The sequence below is a fragment of the Opisthocomus hoazin genome, chromosome 1 (genome assembly GCF_030867145.1).
Source record: "Opisthocomus hoazin isolate bOpiHoa1 chromosome 1, bOpiHoa1.hap1, whole genome shotgun sequence".
Classification (NCBI taxonomy): Eukaryota; Metazoa; Chordata; class Aves; order Opisthocomiformes; family Opisthocomidae; genus Opisthocomus; species Opisthocomus hoazin.
The window spans coordinates 140,289,222-140,315,686 of record NC_134414.1 but is presented as its reverse complement, the minus strand read 5'-3'; the positions used below and the strand labels follow the sequence as shown (position 1 = coordinate 140,315,686).

The 26,465-nt window shown below is 53.5% G+C and overlaps 1 protein-coding gene and 1 pseudogene across 1 annotated transcript; one reads left to right on the top strand and one right to left on the bottom strand.

Annotated features, from left to right (window-relative positions):
* The first annotated feature begins 8,676 nt into the window (after window positions 1-8,676).
* LOC104339120 (acrosin-binding protein) lies at window positions 8,677-21,982 on the top strand. Its single transcript, XM_075415505.1, is given in 11 exon segments — window positions 8,677-8,840; window positions 9,285-9,474; window positions 9,861-10,257; window positions 11,873-11,967; window positions 12,071-12,179; window positions 12,314-12,731; window positions 20,343-20,475; window positions 20,698-20,886; window positions 20,982-21,149; window positions 21,222-21,308; window positions 21,869-21,982. Coding segments are annotated over 11 exon segments (2,064 nt in total).
* A 568-nt stretch (window positions 21,983-22,550) lies between these two features.
* On the bottom strand, window positions 22,551-26,071 carry LOC142360473 (protein Wnt-4-like; annotated as a pseudogene).
* Window positions 26,072-26,465: the final 394 nt, after the last annotated feature.

Below are 26,465 nucleotides of genomic sequence, written 5' to 3'. Positions count from 1 at the left end.
AGGTTCTGTGAAAGTTCACGGCATTCAGGTGGCAGATTCACAGCGTGCAGCCTAAGGCTTCAGTGAAGTCAGCCACTAATGCCAAGCAAGTTAGTTATACGAACATATATATATATATATATATATATATATATATATATGAATATGTTTTGGTTTCGGCTGCCGCCGGCAACAAAAGCGCCACGCGGCCGCCCCTCCCCCCGCCGGCGTGCGGAGGAGAATGGAAAGAAAGAGGCAGAAACTGGTGGGTCGGGATAAGGGCAGTTTAACAGAACAGCAGACAGAGGGAAAACAGGAACAACAACGATACAAATAAGGAGAAAACACAACCACGAACCGTACAACAGCCGCTCTCCCGAAACCGGACCGGTGCTGCGCCCGCCCCAAGCCGCGAGTGCGTTCCCGCCGCGCCGCTTCCCCCCCACCGGAACCCAGCGTGACGTCACATGGTATGGAATACCGGGCTCTGTTTGGCCAGGTGGGGTCAGCCCCCACCCCCCGGCTGTGCCCCTTCCTGGAGTCTGGTGAAAATTAACCCTGTCCTGGCCAAACCCAGGACATTATCCACCCCTTATTCCATACCATCTACGTCGTGCCCAGGTCCCCCATTGTCCAGTTGATCACCACCACTTCTCCTGTCTCCAGATATCATTCCTTTAATCTATGGATCATCACTCTAAAGTGTCCGTTGAGTTCATTTAATCCATGACTTCAGGCTCCATCTGTCGTAATGGTCTTCCATGGCGGGAGAGGTGATGTGTGGTGATGGGCGGTCACTTGCTGCATCCGGAGCTCACGGCTGATGTATCTGGTGCAGCCCGTGCCCACAGTCTGCAGGAGATGTTGATCTTGATGAAGTCGCTGGATGCCAGTTGTTGAAAACCAGGTCCAGTTCCATCATCACCGTGCTCTGCTAGGTTTTCATTGAAAAAGTCCATCCTTCTTTAATCTGGACGATTCTTACTATGCTACTACTGGTACAACATATAACAATTATAACAGTGATAACAGACAGTGACAGGGTTATTTAACAACTAACTTTATACAATTTATTTATGGACTATTCTCGCCCAAAATTAAATCCCCATGAGGTACCCATCGGACTTCCCCATCCTTCAGCATTACCCACCAGGTACACCCAGGTCCTTGAGCAAAAGCAATCCCCCGGACGGGCTTGCCTTTGCCCGAGGCAGGACTAACCCAAACTGTCTTCCCTAACATGTTCCGCATGTGCACTACAGGGACTTTATCCCCTTCTACTGGGCGCTGAGGTTTTGACTGGGCAGGACCAGCCCTGTTGGTGGACCCTCTGGTGTTGACCAACCAGGTGGCCTTTGCTAAATGGGTATCCCAATTTTTGAAAGTCCCACCCCCCATTGCCCTCAAAGTGGTTTTTAGCAGCCCATTGTAACGTTCAATCTTTCCAGAGGCTGGTGCATGGTAGGGGATGTGATACACCCACTCAATACCGTGTTCTTTGGCCCAGGTGTCTATGAGGCTGTTGCGAAAGTGAGTCCCGTTGTCTGACTCGATTCTTTCGGGAGTGCCATGTCGCCACAAGACTTGTTTTTCCAGGCCCAGGATGGTATTCCGGGCGGTGGCATGGGGCACAGGGTAGGTTTCCAGCCATCCGGTGGTGGCCTCCACCATTGTGAGCACATAGCGCTTGCCTTGGCGGGTTTGTGGCAGTGTGATGTAGTCAATCTGCCAAGCCTCCCCGTATTTATATTTTAGCCATCGTCCTCCATACCACTGAGGCTTTACCCGCTTGGCTTGCTTGATTGCAGCGCATGTCTCACATTCATGGATAACCTGTGCGATAGTGTCCATGGTCAAGTCCACCCCTCGGTCACGAGCCCATCTGTATGTCGCGTCTCTTCCTTGGTGGCCCGAGGTGTCATGGGCCCACCGAGCTATAAAGAGTTCACCCTTATGTTGCCAGTCCAGATCCACCTGAGCCACTTCAATCTTAGCAGCCTGATCTACCTGGTGGTTGTTTTGATGTTCTTCAGTGGCCCGACTCTTAGGGACGTGGGCGTCCACGTGACGGACTTTTACAGCCAACTGCTCTAGCCGGGCAGCAATATCTTGCCACAATGGGGCAGCCCAGATAGGTTTGCCTCTGCGCTGCCAGTGAGTTGGCATGCGAGGAGGGTGCGCTCCGCACAAACTTCCTCCACATGGATTGTGAGCACTGGAGTTCATCTGGGTCTGTGGGTACCTGCTCATCGTCTGTGTCACAGTAAACCAGCTCCCGCACAGCTAATTCCCTCACGTACTGAATACCCCTTTCCATATTGGTCCACTTGCCAGGATAGCATACAAAATCGTCACTGAAGGGGTACCTCTCCCTCACGCCCGACAGAAGTCTCCTTCAGAGGCTGAGGACTTGTTCCTTTTTCCCAATGGCCTTGTCAATGCCCCCATCCCTGGCCAGGGATCCCAGCTGCTTGGCTTCCTTGCCCTCTAATTCCAAGCTGCTGGCCCCATTATCCCAGCACCGCAGCAGCCAGGTGGCAATGTGCTCGCCTGGGTGGCGGCTGAAATCTTTCCGCATGTCTCGCAGCTCGCCCAGGGACAGGGACCGGGTGATGATCTCTGTCTCTATCTCCCGTGATGACCCTGGCTCATCGTCATCCCTCCCGGAGCGATCTGCTCTCTTTGCGTCTTTCTTTAGTTTTACAGGGGCGACTGCTACGGGCACAGGTTGGTCACTGGGCTCAGCCACGCTGCCTGCAGCTGGAGCTGGGGCTGGAGCAGCTGCTGTGCCTGCCAGGGAAACCGAGGCAGACCCTGCAGCTGTGGCAGCGGCGGTGCTAGTCTGGCGGGCTGTGACTGCCTGCTGGGCTGGAGGGGCTGCAGGGCCGGCTGGGGGTGCAGCGCCAGTTGCAGCGCCTGCCGCTTCGCTTCCCCCCCTTTCCCCTTTAAGGCACTGAACAGTGTTGAACAGGGCTCGGTAGGCATGGGCCAGACCCCAGCACATTGTGGTGATCTGTGTCTCTCTGGAATTCCCAGGGTGGCAGCACACTTTCTTCAGATATTTTACCAGATTGTCCGGATTCTGTATTTGTTCAGGGGTGAGTTTAAAACACACCGCAGGTGCCCACTGCTCTAGACATCTGCCCATGCTGTCCCACACACCCAGCCACTCACAGCTATCCAGCCCCGGGGCAGGTCTCTGCACGATGTTCTTAACGACTTGCTTAACCCTAAACAAAACCTGCAACCCATTCAGGAGGCATAACAAAAGGAGAGTGCTGCCCTGAGCATCCCACGGGTACTCGAAATTCTCAAAAGCAGTTAGGACCAGCCTGAGGGAGAGAGGGGGGGCGAAAGAGTGGGGGAAGGTATCCCCTTCGGCTTTCCCCACAGACTGGGTTTGATTATTAACAAAATCTAAGACATAGGATCCGAGGTACGGAAATGACCGCAGTGCCGCATGCAAATACAAGACTAATTTCATGCACAGTGATGTTATCATATCATAAGTCGATATCGTAAGGTAGAGCAAAATTATCATCCTGATCTTTTTCCCAGCGATGATGAACAGCACGGCATTGAATACATACTGCAAATAAGGATTCAGAAACCACAGCCATCTGATCAAAGACAGAAACATTTTTACCGGCGACTATTTAACACAGAAAATGCGTATGATAAATTTTAACAAAATCTATGAAAGCAGTTTTAACACCAGCTGCTCAGCCCTGCCGTTATCCCCGCTCCACGTCTGGGCGCCAATTTAATGTTTTGGTTTCGGCTGCCGCCGGCAACAAAAGCGCCACGCGGCCGCCCCTCCCCCCCGCCGGCGTGCGGAGGAGAATGGAAAGAAAGAGGCAGAAACTGGTGGGTCGGGATAAGGGCAGTTTAACAGAACAGCAGACAGAGGGAAAACAGGAACAACAACGATACAAATAAGGAGAAAACACAACCACGAACCGTACAACAGCCGCTCTCCCGAAACCGGACCGGCGCTGCGCCCGCCCCAAGCCGCGAGTGCGTTCCCGCCGCGCCGCTTCCCCCCCACCGGAACCCAGCGTGACGTCACATGGTATGGAATACCGGGCTCTGTTTGGCCAGGTGGGGTCAGCCCCCACCCCCCGGCTGTGCCCCTTCCTGGAGTCTGGTGAAAATTAACCCTGTCCTGGCCAAACCCAGGACAGAATAGTATACTAGAACACAAACCAGCAACTCCTCTTACATTTTGACTAGTATTTTCTCTAGCAGAGGCGTACAATGGGCAGAGGGTTGTAGGTGCCAGCGCTGTTCCAGCAGGGAGGCTGCTCCGTACTGTCCGACTCCGCATGTGAACGGAGCAAACGTGCTGTTCCTCGAAGCTGCTGCAGCCTCAAGCGAGACCCAGCAGCAGCACCAGCACAGCCACAGCCGGCGCGGAGCAAGGGCACCTGTGCAAGCCCAAATTCCTGGGAGCTGCCAAATGATTGCTGGTTGCTGAGACCGGAGCGAAACCAAATGCCCTGGTGTTGTGGTTTAGCCCCAGCCGTCGACTAAGCCCCAGGCAGCCACTCACTCACCCTCCCTGCTTGGGATGGGGGACAGAATCGGAAGAGTAAAAGTGAGCAAACTGGTGGGTTGAGAGAAAGACGGTTTAATAAGTAAAGCAAAAGCCGTGTGCACAAGCAAAGCAAAACAAGGAATTCATTCACCACTTCTCGTCAGCAGGCGGGTGCTCAGCCATCTCCAGGGAAGCAGGGCTCCATCACGTGTAACGGTTACTTGGGAAGACAAACGCCATCACTCCGAACATCCCCTCCTTCTTTCCTCTTCCCCCCAACTTTATATACTGAGTATGATGCCGTAAGGTATGGACTATACCTTCGGTCAGCTGGGGTCAGCTGTCCCGGCTGTGCCCCCCTCCCAGCTTCTTGTGCACCCCCAGCCCGCTCCCTGGTGGGGCAGGGTGAGAAGCAGAACAGGCCTTGGGTCTGTGTAAGCACCGTGCAGCAGCAACCAAAACATCCCTGTGTTACCAACACTGTTTTCAGGACAAATCTAGAACACAGCCTTCTACCAGCTGCTACAAAGAAAATGAACTCTATCATCCCAGCCAAAACCAGCACAGCTGGGAACTGGGATCTAGCAAGAAAGCGAGCCTGGCTGGGGAAAGCAGAGAGGGGGTGTCACCGAAAATCCGGGAATAAAACCTCGTAACACCACTGTAGTGTTAAAAGGCAGGCATTCTTTATTGCAGCGCCGGATGCACGGGGGATAATTCCACCAAACGTGCATACCTCATACCTTTTTCGTATAGTTTATATAGATCAAAATATACATATTTATTAGGTTACATAACTTATCCCTTTCATAATAAAATTAGTTTATTTTCATACACTCCTCCCACCCGCACTTGCGCAGTGCCTCCTAGTGGTGGTCGTCGGGGGTCTCAGGATGAAGGCTCATCCTCTTCATCACAGTGTCCGCTGGTTGACCCCAGCTTCTGCACATGCACAGTCCTCTTCTGGCTCTTGTCCCGTAGCTAGGTCACTGTAACTCTGTCGCTGTAGCTAGGTCGCCTTGACTGGCTCTAGGCGACCGCTAACATTTCAGGTGGGAAACATGGGACTTTTTGTTTCAGTTAATTTAGACAATAGATAAAACCCACAAACACACCTGCAACCATAGTAATGCTATTCCTATTAAAAATCCCCCTTTACCGTTATTGTTTAACATTGATAATTATCTGGAAACCAAACTCTCTGTTGCCGGACCTAATGTCCAGATGGGCAGGGGCTATACAAGGGACATAACTAGCAACATGGTTTATGTTTATAGTTAGCAGATTTCATCCCCTTGGTTACACTGTGATGTTTTCTATCAGCCTGATGGAGGAAGGGGCAATATAACCCCTGCAGCAGAGGAAGAAGGGTCTGTGAGCCACCGTCCTGGGGTTTTCAAGTGGTTTTCAGACGTTGCTGCTTGGTGGTGGTGTTTGTGGTGGAACATGCAGAGCTGAAAACACTGAGAAATAGCTGAGGTGTTGAAGACAACAAAAAGATTAACTCGGATGAGGAGCTTGTCTGCCAAAGGGCGGTCCCTCACAAACCAGACAGGCTCTTCCGAAGCTGGGAATCGACATGGCAATCGGGTAGCGACATGGAAAATACAGCTCTTTTCCTTGTAACAGCACTGAGTTGTTATCTTGCGGTTACAAGTCCCTGCTGCCGGCGTGAGGCACACTGTCGGCCTGGGGGTTACAGCTTATCCTGGATTTGGCCAGGACAGGGTTAATTTTCACCAGACTCCAGGAAGGGGCACAGCCAGGGGGGTGGGGGCTGACTCCACCTGGCCAAACAGAGCCCGGTATTCCGTACCATGTGATGTCACGCTGGGTTCTGGTGGGGGGGCGGCGCGGCGAGGCAGGGACTCACTTGCGGCTCGGCAGCGTGCGGCGCCGGTCCTGTCCGGGAGAGCGGGTCTGTGGGGTCGTGCGGTCTGTTCTGTGTATTCCCCTTATCTGTATCGTTGTTGTTGCTGTTCCCTTTGTTTGCTGTTCCGTTAAACTGCCCTTATCCCGACCCACCAGTTTCTGCCTGTTTCTTTCCATTCTCCTCCGCACCGCGGCGGGGGGAGGGGCGGCCGCGTGGCGCTTTTGTTGCCGGCGGCAGCCGAAACCAAAACACAGCTGTTTACATCAGCCCTCCGAGCAGAGGCTGGCGCAGGAACACCATCTGCAGGAAACTCCGTTTTGTGGTGGCTCTGAAAACAAGGTTGCAAATCTGCTTCAGTGCGTGAATAACACAGCTTGTAATGCGTCATCGGTGGTACAGCCTTACAGGTGCCAAGTTAACCCACAGAAATCAGAAAATATTGGAATTAACATCAGCCTGTGCTGCGCATTACTGACCACTATAATTGCTTGATGCCACAGCAGGGAGTAGACTCACCCCAAGCTTGCCACACTGATGTGTCCTGTCCAAACTACTGTTCCTCCTCTCCTGATCCCTCCCTCAAAGACGAGTTCTTTTTTGCGGAAACTTAAAACACTAGTGCCCCATAGCCAGCTGGCACAAACCTAGCCGAAGAGCACAGCAGTGTCTCCTGCACTCACAGTCTCCTGACCCTGCTGAGTGCATGCTGCAGACTAGCTGGCTTCTCAACATGCTTGTGGAACATATGAGTTCCCTGAAGGATTCTGATGACCTGAACCAAGTCCAGGGTATGCTGCAGTGCATGAGAAGTGGGAAGTAGCCAAGCTGTCCTCACATCACTAACCGCCTTCTTTCCAAACGTGCAGTAGCTCCCCATAGGCATTGCTACTAGAACATCAACCAAGGACGACGTCTTTGACAGCTCCTTCGTCATCTGCCTTGTGTCTCAGTTCTCTGTGTATGTCTGGGGATTCTGGTCCATTCATTCTTGTTTGCTGTTTTCATACGCTGTAAATCTCTTGCTGGCACATGTAGACACAGGCCGTGTAGCCAGCACCTGCCAGTCATCAATAACACTGTGTGACATGGCAAGTCAGTGTGCTTTCCTGGGTCATGCATTTCCACCAGCCACTGAGGTCAGCGCTGAGTTCGACTGGGAAGCTGCTTGCATCAGGACGACGCTGTTGTCACTGGGGAGCAGAGGGACTTAACAGAGCTGGGGAGCTGAAGGCTCTGGAGTTGTCTAAAATCAGCTAATAAGCAATATGTCTCAAGCTAAGCAATGGGAGACTAGGAAATGGCTAAAATTGGCAAGCCAGAGCAGTGTTGCCCATTTTATTGGAGCTAGCTGGAAAATGTCCCCTGCTGACTGTGTTTCTAAGAAACTGCAAATACATCCTAAAATTCAGTGCTGCTGTTAAATGGTCAGGCTTTAAACCTCTCCGAAACATTACCTTCCAACAAGACACCTTAGAGCAAACCACAGCGTGTCTCCTGCGAGGACCCACAGAGCTACGTGCTGTCTCCAGACACCTTTCTGATGAGCTGCATGGCTGTGGTGATTTGAGCTTTCACCCTGGCAGCCCGCATGGCCACTCAGGGTACTGGCAAGCGATGTGTCAGCCCGGCAATCGCAGCCGGCACATCCGCAGCGCTCTCTGCAGCCGCTGCGTACAGCAGAGCTGCTTGCATCTCTCAGGGTCTGCAACAGAAGCTACTTCAGCAGTGTCCTGCTATGCTGTCGGAATTTTGTCGGCTCTGCCTGCAGCTCCCCTTCAGTTCTGCAAGGGGGCCATTTCGCAGCCAAGCTGAGGCTGTGGGGTGATGCGGCGGGCACGGAAAGCCGCTGTGCCACCCTGCGTTTCGCTTACGGATGCAGTCCTTGGAGCTGCTGTGCCAAGCGCTTTCTCTCCAGCCACCCTGACAGCTGCTCGCCCGCGGTGGTGACGGTTGTGTCGTTCCCTCTCATGTCAGCAGAGTGCCCAGCCGTGGGAAGCGCTCTGTCAGCCGCGATCTGCGGGGTGCACACGTGGGTTGCTGCACCTGGGCCACACTCTTCGGTCTCCGTCGTAAGAGCCGGGCACGGGTCCGTGGGTGCGGGTCTCCCTCGAAATCAGCCCTGCGGGGCCTCTGGGCACCCCAGCACTAGTGGCCCCAAAGCCTCTTTCACCAGCGCTGTTCCTAGGAAGGTTTTAAGGTGCAGAGAGCGGCACTTGCGGCACCCGTGCCGGAGGCAGAGGAAGACCAGCTGGCGCTGCCCTGACTTGCTAGGGCTTCAGGAAGCGGCATGGCTGCCCAGAGACATCAGACCTATTCCCACCGTGCCCTGAAGCAAGCTGGTGCTGGGATGCTCCCTGGGGAGGCACGGGCTGCGTCTCCATCCCTGCAGGTGGAGCTGGAACAGGCCTTTCTGCTGCAGAAGAGCACAAAATGCTTGTGGGGTGCCCTCAGGCCAGGGGCAGCCTGGCCGGGCTATGGGCAGCCACCACTGCGTCCCTGGGCGCAGGGGGAAGCTCCCAGGCTGGCTCCCGCTCCTGCTGCTTGCCCCGTCCCCGCGGCCCCAGCCTCTCCCTTCCTTGCGGGGTGCCCGTCTCCTCTCACACCCCGCACTGTTACACAGTCCCCTTCTCATTCCGCTGTTGCCGGGGCCACCAAGTGTGACCGGGATAGAATCGCAGAATCACAGAACAGTAGGGGTTGGAAGGGACCTCTGTGGGTCATCTAGTCCAACCCTCCCGCCGAAGCAGGGTCACCTACAGCAGGCTGTAGAGGACCCAGGGCAGACATGCCGAGGCTGCTCTCCCTCGTGAGTGAGTGACCCCTGTCCGGCCCCTACCCACCCTCCCGGGACCACCGCAGCCTGAAGCCCCCGCTCCTGCCCCACATCTCCCACAGGGCCACCCCGCTGGGCCCACCGGCCATGACAGCTCTCTGCTCCGCTGGCCCAGGGGCGGCTGAGGCCCTGCGAGGGGATGCGGGGGCAGAGGCAGGGACTGCCGGGGCCAGGAGAGGAGGGGGCCCAGCTGAGGGCGGAGGAGGGAAGGGAGGGAGGGAGGAATGTCCCCTTGGAGGGGCACAGGCCCTGGTGCGGTGGAGGGGGTAGCTGGCAGAGGTGGGCAGCAGAGTCTGTGCCATTGCGGCTGCCTCCAGAGGCACCAGGCAAGTGGGGCTGGGGCTTTTGTGGGGAAAAACACCCCAAAAAAACCCCAAACAAAACCGAAAACCAAAACACCTCCCCCCAGTCCAAACCAAATTCACCAAAAAAACCCCCACATTTTTTTCTTATTTTTCTTTTGTCTTTTTAAGTTTTTTCCTTTCTTATTTTTCTTTTTTATTGTTTGGTTTTTTCTCTTCTTTTTCATCATTCTGTCTTCTTTTCTTCTTAATTTCTTTTTTCTGCTTTCTCTTCTTCTCTTTTTTTTTCTCCTTTTTTTTCCTTCTTTTTCATTCTTTTTCCCCCTTTTGCCCCAGAGCTCCCGGTTCCCCTGGCGCCCTGCAAAGATGGTTGATGGAGCGAGACCTCAGGCTGGCTGGTCCCCGCGCCTTGCTCAGCACCAGCAGACGGGAGCAGGCCACCCTGCCAGCCGCTCCTTTGTTTCCACCCAGCACTTGTCCCCGTTCAGGAGGGTTAAGCCCAGCCTGCCTTCTTCCCCAGGGCTGCTGACCTTGCTGATGTCCACTGCCGCTCCACCGGTGCCTCGTGCTCTGGGAAGCCCCCTATCAGACATCGAGTACCAGGTCTTCTTCGCCAGCCTGTATCTGCCCTGGAAGGCGGACATGTCCTGCCAGCTGCGCCAGGCACACGGCTGCTTCAGCCCCGCCATCACGCAGCTGGACCAGGAGGAGAACCACGGCCGTGTCCCGGAAGGTAGGGCCATCCCACCCACAGGTATCGCCGCAGCCGGAGCAGAGGTGGCTGTTTCTCTGACCCAGAATGCCACAGAGATTGTGGGAATGGTGGTGGAATGGGTCATTCTGGGGTCTCTAGCCAAAGTCCAGCTTGCAGCAGAACACTCCCAGAACTAGAACACCCTGGCTTTGTGCAAGGGAGTTTGGTTTCGTGGCCTCTCTTGGGCACCCCTTCCAGTGCTGCACCTCTTTCCTAGACAAAGAAGCATTTCCTAATGACCAGTCCTAACCTCCCAAACAGAAATTCGCACTTCTTTTTTCCCTATTGTGTTGTCTGGCACCACCAAGAAGAGTTTGACTTTGTCATCTTGTAGCTGTCCTTCAGGTCCTTGTTGACTACCATTAACTCACCGCCCCATCTCCTCTTCACCCAGATGAACAAGCACATCTGCCCCAGCCTCTCTTCATGAGTCACAGGCTGAAAGCCGTGGCCACTTCAGTGGCCTTTTGCTGAGCTCTTCAGTTTCTCCCCATCTCCATTAGTGGAGTGGCAGGGGAAAACAAATGGCCGCTGTTTTCTGAAGCTCGCTGAAGCTCATCGTCTCTTCCCAACAGTTCCTCTTACAACCTGACCAGCTCCTTCCAACTTGATCTGAGGTTTCATGCAGAAGCTTGGCTCATGGGCTCTCATGGGCCTTTAAGAAAGCTTGACCTGATAAGCTGCTTTTTTAAGTGCTGAACATTTCAGGAGCCAAGAAACATCCCAGTTCAGAAAGCTCCATAGCAACAGCACCCTTTAAATCTCTGCAGTCATACTTTCCCTGCACCCCTGCATCAGAGAATTTAAGTGGCATAATTATATCTGTGCAGCTGAAAAACTTGGGACTACTTCTGTTGGATTTTTCTTCAGAGAAAAAAAATAGGAACAATTTTCTCATTAAAAAATATGTCTTTATATTTAGCTATAAACGTCAATGAAGTGAATGATCAGCCAACTGTGCTTATTTGGACTGCAGCTTGAGGGCAACTATTTCTTGCTTATTTCTGCAGCTGTTTCAGGGGAACGGGCCCCACCCCACATCACCAGACCCAGGGATGGATCCTGGGCTCCTCACTCGCTTGCGGGCCCCTGCAATCCACAGTGCCTGTGGACTTGCCTCCATCCCCTCCATGGCTGGAACCACTGTCAAACTATTTTGCCCCAAAGCGGTTGTGTTCTCTGGTGCTTCCAGGCTTGGTCTGGTCATCTTTTTAACCCATCTAATCAGTACTTTTTTTTTCTTTTTTTTAAACCCTTCAGTGACTAATAACAGAGTCCTTGCCAGATCCTGGAAACCCGAGCTTTGGGTCTCTAAGAGGGAAGATCACCATGTGAAAAAGGGCAGAAGGACAAACTGAAAACCCCAGTGGTTTGGAGGGGAAGGGCATGTAGCACCTGGTATCTGGAGCTACAAGAGCACAAGGCTGTGTTGTCCGCTTGGGGGCAGACAGCTTTGACTTTCCCTTCAACCACATGCCGCTGTGTGAGCAGCCATCCCAGCAGTCCCCAGCTCTTGTTGCGCCCAGGTCAAGGGGGCAGATGCCTAAAATTGTGGCCTGCCCCCATCCAGCATGTCTCTCTCACCCCTCTCCAGGGCCGGTCTGCTCTGACTTCCCGGAGGCACCGTGGTTTCAGACCTTCTGCCAGTTTGCCCAGTATCGCTGCTTCAAACGCCAGTTCTACGTCAAGGTGGGGAGCGGGATTTGGGACAGGGTGGGAGGCGGTATCTCCTGGGAGGCGTGAGGAAGAAGGGAAGATAACACAGTGGGACTTGTGTTTCTCCCTCTCTCAGTGAATCCCATGTCTGAGGTTGTCTCCTCCAAAAAACCTTCTCCTCCCGATGAAGCAACCTCATGCTGTGGCCTCCTGGGCAACGGGAGAAAGATTCCCTATGGAAGATGGTATGGCAGCACTGAGCTGCGCTGGGCGCCCCTGCTCACCTGGTGACCTTTTGTAACTGCTCTCACCCCCCCAGCAGCTTTCTGGCTCGCCTCAGAAAGGTGCCTTCAGCTCTCCTGTCCCTCTCTCTCTCCAGCTGCAGGACAGACTTCTCTCTCTCCTGCTGATGCCCTGCTGAATGCCAATGTGGACACTCTCCTGAAGTACTCCTACGCTCTGTCAAATCAGAAACCGCTGCCGAGGAAGCTCCCCTCGGCCGCGCCAGAGATGCCAAGACCCCCGCAGGACGGGGGGCTACCTGTGCTTCCACCGAACCTGCCGGTCCCAGCTGCCCCTATCCCCTCGCCTGCCAGGCTGGGATCCCCTGTCTCGACAGAGCAAGCCTAGAACCAGCACCTGCACAACAAGGTGTCGCGGCTGATCCGCTTGGCCCTCTCCTTGGAGACATCCCTGAGCACCGAGGGCTCTTCTCCAGGTCCCAGCACCAAGTCAGACCCAGGGAGCACACCAGGCAGCGCTGAGGACGGGGTGCAGGGAACAGCCCCCCATGGCAGGTGAGGAGAAGACCCGTGTCCCTGCCCGATGGGATGCCACATGCTCCCTGTGCAGGGCTGTCCTCACGCACGCTGGCTGGTAGCCCCATGGCACTCAGGCCACTGTCCTGAGCAGCTGGGGAGCACAGGCAGGCTTTCTGGAGCAAGCCATCCCATACAAAGCAGGAATGTATCTGTGGAGCCCCTCATACACCCCCTGCTCCAGCACAGAGTGAGGAGGGAGAAGGTGACCCGGCACTGCTAGAGCCCGGCAGTGTTACTGTCCTTGCGCCCTGAGCAAAGTGCATTTAGGCTGGGCCTTAGCTGCAGGCAGGCCTTTATCCAATGCATGTGTATCCCCACACTGTGACCATCTGCAGCGTGCAGTCACCTCTGCACTCATCCTCCTCCCAGCTCACATCTCCCACGAGTCTGGATGACCTGCAAAAAGAGCTTCCTTGCAAACACAGGTCCTTGAGATGCTGGAGTAAATGTGTGTCTCGCTGTGCTCCTCTCCTCTCTGCATGCAACATGAAGCAGATGTTTCTTTAAACAGTCTGACCTGAGGAGCGCTCCAAGGAGTGCTCCATTCCCTACCCAAGTACAGCAAAATCAGCCCCGGGGTAGGAAACAGAACCGGGAGCACAGAGCCTTGCTCCTGGCTGTGTAGAGCTACTACTTCTCCTTGAGCACATGCACCTCCCTGTGCTCTGGATCTGTGCGTTGCTCTTCCTAGGAGGTTTCGGGTTCCCCGTTCTGGTTTTCAAAACAGCTACATGCCAGCTCAGCACAGGGCCCTGCGACAGTCCAGCTTGCTGCAATCCATTTACACGCCCTTCTTAGTTCCTCTGGCCTAGGGCTGCTTTAGGAGCTTGTCGAGCATCTTGAGCTCTTCTCAGCTCATCTGCCAGGATCCATTCGCCTCCATGCTCGGGCAGCAGGGGCTGGTGAGCCCAAACAGAAAAGACCTGCAAAATAATTGTTACATTTTCACTCTAATTTACTTTTTGAATCTTTAGTACTTTGCGGCTGAGGACCACTTGCTTTGGCTGAGATGCAAATATTATTTTGCTCACCAAGAGAAAAAAAAATGCTGCCTAGATGTGGTTTTCATAGAGAAGTCATTCTGGTTTCGCTCTGTTGCTGGCCGGTGATGTTTCTGTAAGCACACAGATCTTTGTGCATGATTGCACATCTGTGGTTTCTGTTAAAAAACAGTGCATACTACTACACTAGAGCCAGAGATCCCACTTCTGCATGAAAAAACAAATTGCATCATGTTGTTAAAGCTATAACTGTTCTCTTGCAAGTCGGTAACTTATGTCATCCTCCTTCCTAATATTGTAGCAGGCTTTTACTGGCCGGCAAATTTTCCCGGCATTATGTACTCTAAGGAAAAATTCTGTTTCCTTGAGGATATGTTCATTTTCCCGGCCTCTGAAATTAGGCCTTACTCTGACTTAGTTATATTGGCGTTATTGAGGGACTGCTGTGACTGCAGATGACACTTGCTAGTCTGCTGCAGTTTCTCACCGACACTAACGCTGACTGTACCTGTAGCCTGGCAGCCGAGCCCCGTCAGTCACGCTAAGCAAAGCTTAAACTCCAGTGAGGATAAAAAGGTGAGATAGACTGCGCCTGTCAGCTTTTCTGCTCTCCATATCCTGCCTCCTCTCAAACGGTCTTCAAAACATGGCCTAAAAAAGGGGCAAAATGCTTTGAGGCATTTTAGTTCCAGCAAGAAGAGCAGTGCTGGGTGGGACTGGTCGGTGCGTGCAGGTGCCGTTCAGTGTCTGGTTTAACAAAAGGTGCGCACAGTTGTGACGGGCACCAAACTCAGGGCTGAGTATCTTCCCTAGGGTCTTATGTCCAGCAGGACATCCATCCCTTCTGGCTCACCCCTGCTTGTGGCAGCTGCTCTGATAGCTCTGCCAGCTTTCATGGTACCTGAAAGCTGTGACCTTCAGAGAGAGACATGGCAATGGTAGCAAAATAACAAGAAGAAAAATTGGCAGCACACTTCTGTGGTCTTTCTGCTGGCAGTGAATCATTATAGTGGGAAAAAACTGTCTCTTCTTGCATTTGTTTTCAATTCTGAGTCCTCATTGTGCTTTCTGCCCCCTTGAGTAAACAGCTATTTATTTCCCAGTATTTCCTCTCCTCAAAGATACCCGTATGCCATAATTCAGTCTTCAAGTAAGCCGAACGGAGCTCCATAGCTCTCATGTTACAAAGCCTGTGCAGCTCATTTTCTGTGGCAATTTTCAGTATCACTTTAAAAATCCACTCGCTCCAGCTCCACATGCACCATTCAGCGATGGGTTTCAGGACCTGGCTATGCAGAAGGAGGTCAACCTCCCTTCTGTTCCCTTCGAGGCTCTTCTGTTTGCACACAAGAATTGTGTTTGCCTTTTTTCCAAGGGCTTCCTGCTCTTGCGTTGTTTGTCCGCTATGACCCCTGCATCCCTCTCAGCGTCACAGCTGTCCTGGATACAGACGCTGTCCTGTTGGTATTCATGCGGGGGTGCTTGCAGTTCGCGTGAGCCCAGCCTCCCCAGCGAGGCCGAGCCGAGCCCTCCCAGCGGCTGCACCCTCCTACTCCTGCTTTACCCCTCCAAATAATCCTTGTTGTGCTTAAGTACTTCATCCCCAATGGCTTTAATTTTAAGACCAGACCCTTCGTTAAGAATACTGTCCCCAGAAAAACACTCTTCTTGAATCATCATCAGCCGGTAGCAATGATTTTTCTTTTCTGCCCTGGGTCTGCTGGTGGAGGATGGGACCCGTTCGCCTGACTCTTCTCAGCTGCTTTCAGGAACTAGCTGTCACTTGAGGATGATGTAGAGGTATCTTTTGGCCGCTCAGTAAGGCCAGGTCGCAATTTGGTTTATCCGTATTGCTACTGTGCATGGTTGCTGTGAAAGGGGAGTCTTGACAAGGCAGGTTGTCTTCTTGCCACCAGGCCAAGAGAAGTTCAGGGGCTCCCAGGCTTTTGGGAGTCTCAGAGCAGGGGGTCTCTCAGTGTCCCAGGAAGGCAGAGGTAAAAGGCTGCAATATCGTGTGGGTCAGCGGGAGAGATGTATTTACAAAATACAAGTTTTCCCACGCTTTGTGCCCCCCGACCCCAGGGCAGGTGTTACATTCCTGTTCTCCCAATGGCTCCTGCTTTGGGCTACCTGCTGGGTTTGATCTATCAGGTACCTAGCCAGCTTGCCTGCTTTCTTGGCATGCAGGCTGAGATCTCTTTTTCTTTCTGAAGCTGTTAAGAACGGCTTTTTCCTTAGTGGTTTTAGTTTCCTGAAGCATCCCCCCTAAATCAGAAGTTACAAAACTGCTAGTAAGCTGCTGTTTGCTCCTTATCTTCTTTTCTGCTTGCCTCAGGTATTCATTCCACCTCACACAGCCAGCCAATATCAGCGAGGTTCAGCAGCTGAAAGTTAATGGCCCAAATCCTTGTCATTTCGTCGAGGGAGAGGTGGATGTTGTTCAGCAGCATTCTTCAGAGATACCGCTGAAGTAGGCTCTACCTGTGTCACTCTGCGTCTTGAGATGCTAAAGCAAGATAGGCTTTTATCCCAAGGTGTCTCTTTTTGCCTTTGAGCAGTTACTGATCTTGGCCCACAGATTCTTCTTCATCGTATTTTTTTCACATTCCCGCTGAAACATTGACTCCCAGTACGCGGTAGGCTTTTTCCAGGGCAGCAGTTAGGACATCAACGTGCAGAGGTATGAAGCTTTAGACAGACCTATCGGTTTCCCCAATCTACAGATGTTCTACACATCCACAAACAGCTCAGCAGCATGTCAACGAGTGCAGGGGACCAGCAGCAGTGCTGTCCTGGGTCTGCACCATTTGCCTCTGTGATGGGACACAAAGCCCCAGCACTGCCACAAGGCAGCAGCAGTGGCAGCATGGCTGGGTACACCAAAATCCAGTGCCAGGACACCGGGCATCGCTGGGAGAGGAACCAGGGACAGTGGCTGCAGGTGCCCACAAGCAAGGGAGAAGCCCAGGACCCGTCCCTGAGTCTGGTGGAGTGGGATGGGACGTGTTCCCCTGACACCTCTCAGCTACTGTCAGGAACTAGCTGTCATTTGGGGATGATGTAGATAGATCTCACTCACCCACAGGTGATAAACGAAGTCATAAATTTGCAACCGTGAGGCCAGAAAGCCTTGCAGCAGAGATGGAGAACAGAGGTAGAGGGGGAAAAGAACGTGACAGAGAGAGAAACCGAATTTCTTGGGAACCTCAGCCTGATGGCACTACTACTCAGTTTCCTGCGTGGGTGAGCAGATGTTATGGATGCAGTTCACGTGCCTCTACATACATGGTCAACAGCAAAGTGTTGGTAGGTGGTGCGCAGGGATCCGAGGCTTTCCGATGGGCGTCAGCCGATCGTATCCAATACAGTCTATAAGTCTAAAGTTTACCGTGCAGCAGAGGCTCCTACCCACGTCTGACTTTGCATCTGCTCTGAACAAGTAGGTCGTCAATACTCAGCAGATGTTTTATTGCTACTTATGAGCTACTTATGGAAGCACTTTTTTTAGAAAAGGCTGGAGCCAAGTTCGCTTTTACTGCCCCTTTTCCCTGTAATCCTCTATTTGCATCTCGTTCAGGCTGCACTTGTTGGACCAATACGTGTGTTGGAGAAAGCAAAGGCTGTTAAACCCATTGATTAGCAGTTGCTTCCTAAGCCTCAGGTTGTTATTTATTTGCTATTTTTAAAAAAGTACAGCAAGCTGGGCAGTTTTCTTTTTTCTACTTCAGTGATGAAAACACCAGAGCTATTCATATCATTTTTAATGACTGTTAATGTGCCTCTCACTTTACTGGCTTGAGCATCCTGGTGTAATGAAGAAGCAATCAAACCACAATGTGCTACTGGAATAACAAGCAAGTAGTGGCACAATAGCCAATAATCACATATTTGTGGATAAATTCTTTCAGAGAAGTTTGGAGAATAATATCAGGGTCAGTAATTGAAATTTGTGAGTCCCATCAAGATGACCCAGCCAGTTTACCAAATCTTGAAGGCGAAGATCCATCTGTGCCTAAGCAGTCAAGCACGTGAGTAGTGGCAGGGACTCCCTTCGGCTGTCACAGATTTATCAGCAAAGTGGACTGAACACTTCTTCTCCTGGGCTACAACTGATTAAGAGAGACATTGTCAGTGTTCGGTAATCTCCACACAAACAGCAATCCTTTAGGGAAGAGAAATGCTAGGTGTGCCTTGGGGGCTGTCACTGGTTCCTCTCTCAGCAATGTCCAGCTCCCAGTCAGAGAAAAATGCTGAGAGGCTTGAATTGGACAAATTTGACACGATTTTCAAGTGGGATGAGCGCAGATTTTTGCTCTAAATTTAAGATTTCCTGTTCTTCTTCATATCCTAAATGGTCTGAATGATTACAGAGGAAATAAAAAAGGAAAAACAAAAAGGATAATGTGGAGCCATGGGGTGGAGGAGTGGACATAAAGGATCTTGCAGGTTCTAAAAGTGCTCTCTGCAGCGTAGGTGGTCTTTGTTTCTCTTTTTTCTGGCACATTTTAATTCTTTCCAGCTTTGCCAAAAAGAGTTGGTGTCTGTCAGTGCTGTCCTCCCTTTGCATTCCTTTGCCCACTCTGAACCTAGACCTTCCCCCCACAGACCTCTGAACAAGGTGGTCACGCTGTGGTGCATCACAGTAAGAGATGCACCAGCTTGCAATACGTAGATTTCCAGGTTTTCAGCTGTCCTCGGTTTTTCAGTGGATGTGGTTGATGTGCTGTGGGTTGACTCCACGGTAGTTTGTTCACATATCTGTATCTACGGAATACCATTTGCAGCCTGTCCACAGTACAGGATAGCGTGTTGAAGAAACATCTTAGCTAACCTCAATGCAGGCTAAAGCAACATCTGCTGCACTGTGATAAAACAAGTTTGACTGTAATGTCTTTAAAAAAACAATCTAGCACCTATTATATTTTTTGTGACTAAGATTTCCCAGGTTGCCTTGTAGTATCTAAGTGAGAGAGATGCCTTCAGAGATCCTGACATGCTGTGGGCTCCTTCACAGTGTGTGGCAGGGCCCAGGGATCTATTCAGGAGGTGCACAAACTTCCTCCTATTAGTAGCCCTAATGCTCATCCATGTTCTCCTGCGTGACTGCACACCCAAACACAGTGCAAATGCCAAGTATCTGCATGTTCCCGTGCATGCAGTCTATGCCACTCACTTGTGCATGGATCTGTGAACACCAGTCACAGCCTGATTTCTTCACACACCACTTAATCTCAAGAGCTTAACGCCAGGGAGACTGATCTCTTTTAGCCTGCAGGCCCAGCAATTGCTCTGATCTCCCACCCTGGCCTTCCTGCTCAGCACAGCATGTGGAGTCATGCTTAGTGAGCCCTGCAGGAAAAATGTGGCGTGGCTGAGCTACAGAGCCTTCTCCTAAGAGAAGTTTGGGATATCTTGATGTCTCCAAGCTGTGGAGTAACCACCTCATCAGCTGCACCCATGCTAAATACATTTTGTGTCAGGAACATGGAGCTAATTCTGCTTTGGGTGGATCTCATCCCAAACTGCAATCACCAAAAGTTGTTACTCTTCCATCTGGAAACGAAGACAGCCTTCCAGCTGACCCCCATCTTGGGAAAAGCACAGACTGACTGAGTGGCCACCCGCCAGTATCTTTGCTCAGCTAAGTAAAGCTTCTTCAGCTTCTTGCTCCAGATGAAAGTTTTCCAGACCTTAGGAAATCTTTTCTTCATGACCTTTCTCCAGTTTCTCCACCTCCTTTTTTACTTTTTAAGGCTGATCTGAAGGTCAGCCATTCTTAGGAAAATATCTCCATGCAGGTTAGCCCACGCATGGCTTTTAACAGCATTTTAACATAAGCAATTGCTGCTCTTCTCTTTCCTTACCTTCTGCCAGATCAGAGTTTGTTTATTTACCATTGATTTTGTTTCCAGACACAGAAGACAAATATTTAATGAGCATTTTTACCTCTTCTGCATTATTGCTGATACTTCACACCATCCCTGTCTAATAACATTTCTATACCACATCTACAATTTCTACTGGTCCTAAGAGATGCAAAATATTTTTATTGTCCTAATCCCACTGCCGTTAAATCTTCCACCTTTAGCTTCCCATGTCAGTTTGGATGAACAGTTAATTCATTGTCACCAATTTTTTCCCCTTTCTGTCAAACACATTGGCTCAAGCAGGAGGGAGGCTTGATGAGTTACGTACTCTAGACCCAAATGGGGCTGCCTCACGGTCAGCTCTCAGCCGACCTCTAACAGACATCTCCTTGCTGTGCACTTTGGATGGTCAAAACTAGGCAGTAGCTGCTGAGGGCCCCTGGGACAGTTCCTCAAGCTGTGCTCCTCGTCTAGTCCCTCTCACGTGCTCATACACACACACCACCCCCGTAGCCTCCGTGTTACACAGGCACGTACAGACTGTGCAGATAGCCCTGTTCCTCCATGCAGTTTGGCCAAGAGTCCAAGGTTTCTTTGGGAAGGGTTTTTTGCTTTGCTTTGGGGTTGTTGTCCCCACTTCCTATTTTTAACTAAAGGTTTATCTTTTCAGCTTGTGACAAGAGACAACACTTGACTTCTCCCATCCCTTTCTTTGTCAGCCTGTTAGCCCTGAAGAATGACGAGGCAGTGATGATACTGTGCTATGCAATGCTGGAGGGAAACTGTCTCTCATCTGTGGTCACCCAGGCCTGGAAGGAGATGGAAGAAAGAGTCCTTGGGTTTGGAGATTCGGTAAAGACACTGATGTCCGCCTTTGACCCCCACTGTGCACAGGGCTCCCGGCAGTGCTGGTCACAATGCTCTGGCAGCCAGAGCTTGTCAGCACTGTCCTTTCAGGTGCCACCTCCTGGGAAAAGCTGACCTGGGTGACCAGGGAGGCAAGCTGCAAACCAGAGATGTGGGAGCTCCTCAGCCTTCTTTTACCCTCTGACCTCCCTGCTGCATCCATCCTAGGTGTGTGACAACCTCGGGCGGTGTCACATGGACCTATGCCCTGACTGTGCTTTCTGCTCACTGAAGAGGGAGCAGTGTCAAAACATCCAAAACCTGAACCGTGTTCACTGTGAGACAAGCGGCTTCACCAGCTACATCAACCCTCAGGTCTCAGCCCAGCACCAGGCTGCAAGCAACAAGATACCGAATGTGCTGCATCTCCTGCTGGCCTCTGAGGAGATGAGCTTGGACTGGGTGATGGGGAAGGGGAGGAACAAGCACATCTGTATCCCACCCCTTTGCAGACCAGCTCTCCAGAGACCTTGGAGTACTATGGCATGGAGATTTTCAGAGGGCTGCGGGCGGAGTACTGGTGCAGCCGCATGGCCACCCATGGCTGTGGGGACCCTCGTGTGACCCTCTGGCTGAAGGCAGAGTACGCCGCCTTCAAAGACAGAGATCGCCCAAGCCAGGTGGGTGCCCAGGGAGTGCTGCCATCCCTCCTTCTCCGCTTTGTTCTCTGGCCTTCATTCCCATCTCCCCAGATCTGCGACTCGGGTGGAGTTCAGCACCCCAGCTACTGCACGTTCAAGAGCCACCAGTGTCTGCACCACAGCCTCTACAACCAGAAGGTGAGAAGCAGCCCGCACTGCCCTTTACACAGCCGTCTTCTCCATGGCTGGTCCCTCCACAACCAGCCCCAAATCCCTGCAGGATTCACTGGACCACTGCTTGCCCCTCTGGTAGGGCACACTTGGGTGTGTTTGGGGGGTGACAAATCGTGATCTGAGCACAGCTCGCATGTAATGGAGGTGGTGGGATTGCACAGATAAAGTAAGAGATGGCAGAGGAGACAGCCACTGATGTTGAGACAGAGGAGCTGTGGGGAGCCTCCCACCCGACAGAGTATCCCTGTATATCCCTGCAGAGGAGGGTCTCCAGGTACTGGGTGCTTCCACGGTGGTAACAAAAGCCAGAAACACCAGAGCAGGACAGACGACTAGCCCATATCTTAGCAAAGACATAGTTCAGCAATCATCCTCTCCCTCCTGCTTCCCAGCTGTTTCTTCCTTCTTCCTTCTGGTGCCCCCATCATCCCAGCCTTCAGATGCTGTCCACCACGGGTGTGCTCTTTCCCTGGAGGAAAGAGGGGCAGTGGTATCAGTCCTATGAACTCAGACTCTCCTTGCAGGTGTCTCACTGTGGCTGCCAGAGAAATGAGACCTACCGGGTGCTGAGTGAGAAGGAGGGAGAGGAGGAGGTGAGGCTGTGGGAGCAGAGGTTCCTCAGCCTCACCAAAGGGTGATGCACGGTAGCAGGGGGATGCATGGGAAGCATAGGGCTCCAGCGCCGGCTCTCTGGAGTTGTGGTGGGCCAGAGAGCCTGGACAGACCTGGACAGCTCTTCCCAGACCCCTTGCTGGCCACCCAGATCATCACGGCCAGATCTCCCCCTCCAAGCACCTGCTCTGCACCATTGGCAGTGGCACACCAGGATGGGTGCCTTGCCCAACAGCACTTCACTGTGGCCCCTGCTGGAACTCCTCCTGAAAACATCTTCTCCAGCCAAAGGAGCAGCTGAGCGTTGGAGAAGGCGTCAGCTCTGGGAACCTGGATTTAGAGCCACTGGCCCCACTGTCCTTGTCTGAAGTCCCCAGCCATCTCTTGCCTCCCTCCCCCCCACAGGCCTATAACAGCCAGTGGTTCTCCCAAGGATGAGTCTTCTTGTATAAAGAGCCCGTTCACCCCATAAATCTAATTTGCTCCCTTCTCTCTGCCGCCGCCGCTTTATTACACCCCTCAGTGACACCCTGCACTCCACTGTGGACTTGTCCTCTCCCAGCCCATGGGAGGGAGCAGAGCCAGATCTTCGAATCAGCACTGGCGGCCGGACATGCCGAAGACCCGGTGCCGGGGGTCCCGGTTGCAGAAGTCTGGGCTGGCCAACAAGTAGACCAGGTCATGAGCTGTGTAGGGCTTGAAGTGAGAGCTCTTGGGGACCAGGAACTTGTGGGAACCGACCCACGTGGGGTGAACCTCCATCGCCCCCTCGAACTTTTCCTTGAGGACGTTGCCCACCTTGCGGAAGGGAGGCATGACCTTCCAGCACATGCACACCTCGCAGGAGCCCAACACACTGTGGCACTTGCACTCCACCTTCATGCGGGCCAGGAGAGCCTGGGGAGCAGGAGAAAGCTGCCAGCCAGACCCAGGACACCCTGCCCTATGCCTCCTGAGCCTGCGGACCCCCCAGCAGCTGCAGTCCCCCGACATAACTCCCATGGGCCTGGAGGGCAGGAACAGGGGAAGGGAAGGGAAGGGAAGGGAAGGGAAGGGAAGGGAAGGGAAGGGAAGGGAAGGGAAGGGAAGGGAAGGGAAGGGAAGGGAAGGGAAGGGAAGGGAAGGGAAGGGAAGGGAAGGGAAGGGAAGGGAAGGGAAGGGAAGGGAAGGGAAGGGAAGGGAAGGGAAGGGAAGGGAAGGGAAGGGAAGGGAAGGGAAGGGAAGGGAGGGGAGGGGAGGGGAAGGGAAGGGAAGGGAAGGGAAGGGAAGGGAAGGGAAGGGAAGGGAAGGGAAGGGAAGGGAAGGGAAGGGAAGGGAGGGGAGGGGAGGGGAGGGGAGGGGAGGGAAGGGAAGGGAAGGGAGGGGAGGGGAGGGGAGGGGAGGGGAGGGGAGGGAAGGGAAGGGAAGGGAAGGGAAGGGAAGGGAAGGGAAGGGAAGGGAAGGGAAGGGAAGGGAAGGGAAGGGAAGGGAAGGGAAGGGAAGGGAAGGGAAGGGAAGGGAAGGGAAGGGAAGGGAAGGGAAGGGAAGGGAAGGGAAGGGAGGGGAGGGGAGGGGAGGGAAGGGAAGGGAAGGGAAGGGGAGGGGAGGGGAGGGGAGGGGAGGGGAGGGAAGGGGAGGGGAGTGGCAAAAAAGTCTTATTAAACCAGGCCGATATGAAACAGAATGGGATATACTCCGCAGGAAACAGGCTGGCTTGGGTCTGTAAGTGAAATCCCTGAGGCAGGGGAAGAGATGGGGACCTGCTCTGACCCACAGGACTGTGGGGAGGGGAACAGATCTGCCCAGAGCCAGAGGATGTTCAAGGGACCAGATCTGACAACGGCCCCTCCAGAAGATGGTGTCTTTGCTCAGGAGGGGCTGGAGGGACAGCGGAGTCATTTGGAGCAGAATGGAGAAGCGAATTTCCTCTGCAGAAAAGGCCAAGGAATGTAAATCACAGCTGGGCTCTGTGAGGAAAAGGAGCCTGCACACAGGCAGGTGGTGGAGGCCAGTTCCCCTCTCTGCGCAGGGGCAGGAGCCAGCTCGGTGTGAGCTGAGGAAAGGCAGCAGGATGCAGAACCCCTCTGGGAGGTCATGGCTGCCCCAAACTGCTCCTTGGCGTAAGGGGGCTGGACCGAGCTCTGCCTAGCCAGGGAGAAGCCCCTGAAACCAGGCTTGCTTCCCAGCCCTTGTTCCTGCCCTTACCTTCCTCCCAGCCTCATTGTTGTGCAGGTTCATCAGCGCTCAGCTGGAGAAGACGCTGCAGCTCCTCTCGGGGTTGTCTACGAAGGCTTGAGAAAAGGCAATTCCGTAAGACAGGTTATCAGAGCAGCCGGACCATTGAAAGCCTGCAGAGGGAAAGCAGGCATGAGATGAAGAAGAATAAGCCCTGGGAGGAGCTCCCAAAGGGCTGAGCGCTGTGGAGAAGGGAGGTGTCTCCTCCCCTGGTGAGGGTCTCCTCCATGGATCTTCTCCTCTGCCACCCCCTCCCTGCCACCGGCCTCCTCCTTCACCTTCGGGGCTCAGCCCTCGGATCTTGCAGTCGCAGCCACACTTCTCCAGCTCCCCGCGGCTGCAGGCACGAGTCACAGCAAAGGCAACACTGGCAGCGGAGATGGCATGGATGAAAGCAGACTCCCATGTGCCTGCGGCGGGGCGAGAAATGGCACCAGTCTGTGGAGGGGGAAGGCGACGATGGGACACAGCAGGGGCAAAAGAGGCTGTGACTGCCTGCAGGAAGGATGTATTCAGGCGGACACTGCCAGGATGCTGCCTGGAGCCAGCAAGGGAGACAGCTCCGCAGGGGGCTTCTGGCTCAGCGCCCTCGCCTGTGGCACCCTCAGTTCCCGGGACAGGTGCCCTGTTGCAGGAGAGAAGTCAGCAGCCCCCAAGGGAAGAGAAAGGGGAGCCGTGGTTGGGGACATCAGCACCTGAGCCTCCCACGCAGAGAGGTTTGCCAGGGAGGACCCTGCTGCCCTGTCTCTAGGAGCCAGAGGGGACCTGCTCAGAGCTCCCTGTATGGCTCCTTCTATGCAAACACATGCAAAATCTTTTCGGGAGCATAGGCAGATCATTCTTCCCTGGCCTGCAACAAAAAGGGACTGCAGCTTCAGAGAAAAAGTCTTGATTTGAGCTGCTACTCCAAAAGTTTGGGCTGGTGGCAGGCTGGGGGAGATGATCTATCAGTCTGCAGAACTGGTACCCAGAATGGTCCAGATGAGACCAAAAAGCCAAGCCTGGCCAAAAGAGGAAGAAGTTTAGTCAGAATATTAATATTTGTAACACCCTGTGCCTTTGGTTCAGTTTGCTCTGCACTGACAGCTTTGTTAGCTTGTGGAGGAAGGCACTGGCCACTCTGGGGCTGGTCCCCATGCGACACTTGCACACAAGCCCAGGAAAGGCTCAAGTGTCGAGGGGACCCCGCAGCCATATTGAAGGGACCCCGTGCCAGCTCTGCCTGCCCTGCCTCCCCCTTGCTGACCTTGGATGGTGACCTTGCTGAAGACCTGCAGCCCTTGCAGGGTGGAGCAGTTCCACCGGCGAGAGTGAAACTGGTGCTGGCACTCCTCGACAGCCAGCTCCGTGCCTCGCTTCACTGCATCCATGGCTTCCACCTGCCGCCGGCAAATGCGGACCTGCTCTTCTACCAGCCCCGTCAGACCCTCGCAGCCCCCGGGGTCCCGGAGGACCGCCCGCAGGGAAGGCTGCTTGGCCAGGTACCTGTGGGGCAGGGGAGAGATTCAGTCGCAGATGGACTAGAGCCAGGGCCATTTCTGTAGGGCTTAGCCCTCCATAGCCTGATTTTAGAGCAGAAACGGGACAAGGAAGGGGATATGCAGTCTCCTGTCTGTGCCAAATTGGACATTCCTGCTCCCCATCCTGGTCTGCACCTCTTCAGCTTCACCATCCCTCTCCCTTCATGCTCCGAGATGTGCCTCTGACTGTGCTGCCTTTGGGTTGCCCGGGTTCTTTCTTCCGCGCTTTTCTCACAGATCTGCCCATTTTCTTAGGAGACAGCACCTCCCCAGGTGACTTTGCAGCCCAGATAATACAAGTGAAAAGCATACTTACAGCCAGGTCACAGCAAGGACATGCTGCACGGGGATCAACACCACGTACAGACACACCATCTCCATCCCGTCCTCGACAAAACTCCACCTTCAGCCACGGCGCAGCAGCTGCCTGGATCCCCTCCTCAGACCTCCCGCCACCTCTGCCCGACAGTCGCTTTCACAGCAGCTCCGGCCCAGTGCTGCAAAGCGTGGGTAGCCTGCGCCCCGGGCAATGACCATGGGCTGCCGCGGTGTGCCTGCCAGCAGCGGAGAGCCAGTGGCCTGCAGAAACCTGGCAGGTTGGCCCTGTGAGGGCGTCCACGCCGGTGCTGCTCCCTACCTACAGCTCAGGCAGCATTGTGGGAGAGCTCTGAGCTAGGACTCTGGGGTGGGCATCTGTTGGAGGGAGCTCACATGGCTGGGGACAGTATCAGTGTTGGACCTCCGGTCTCTGCTGTCCTGTCAGCAATCTGGTCGT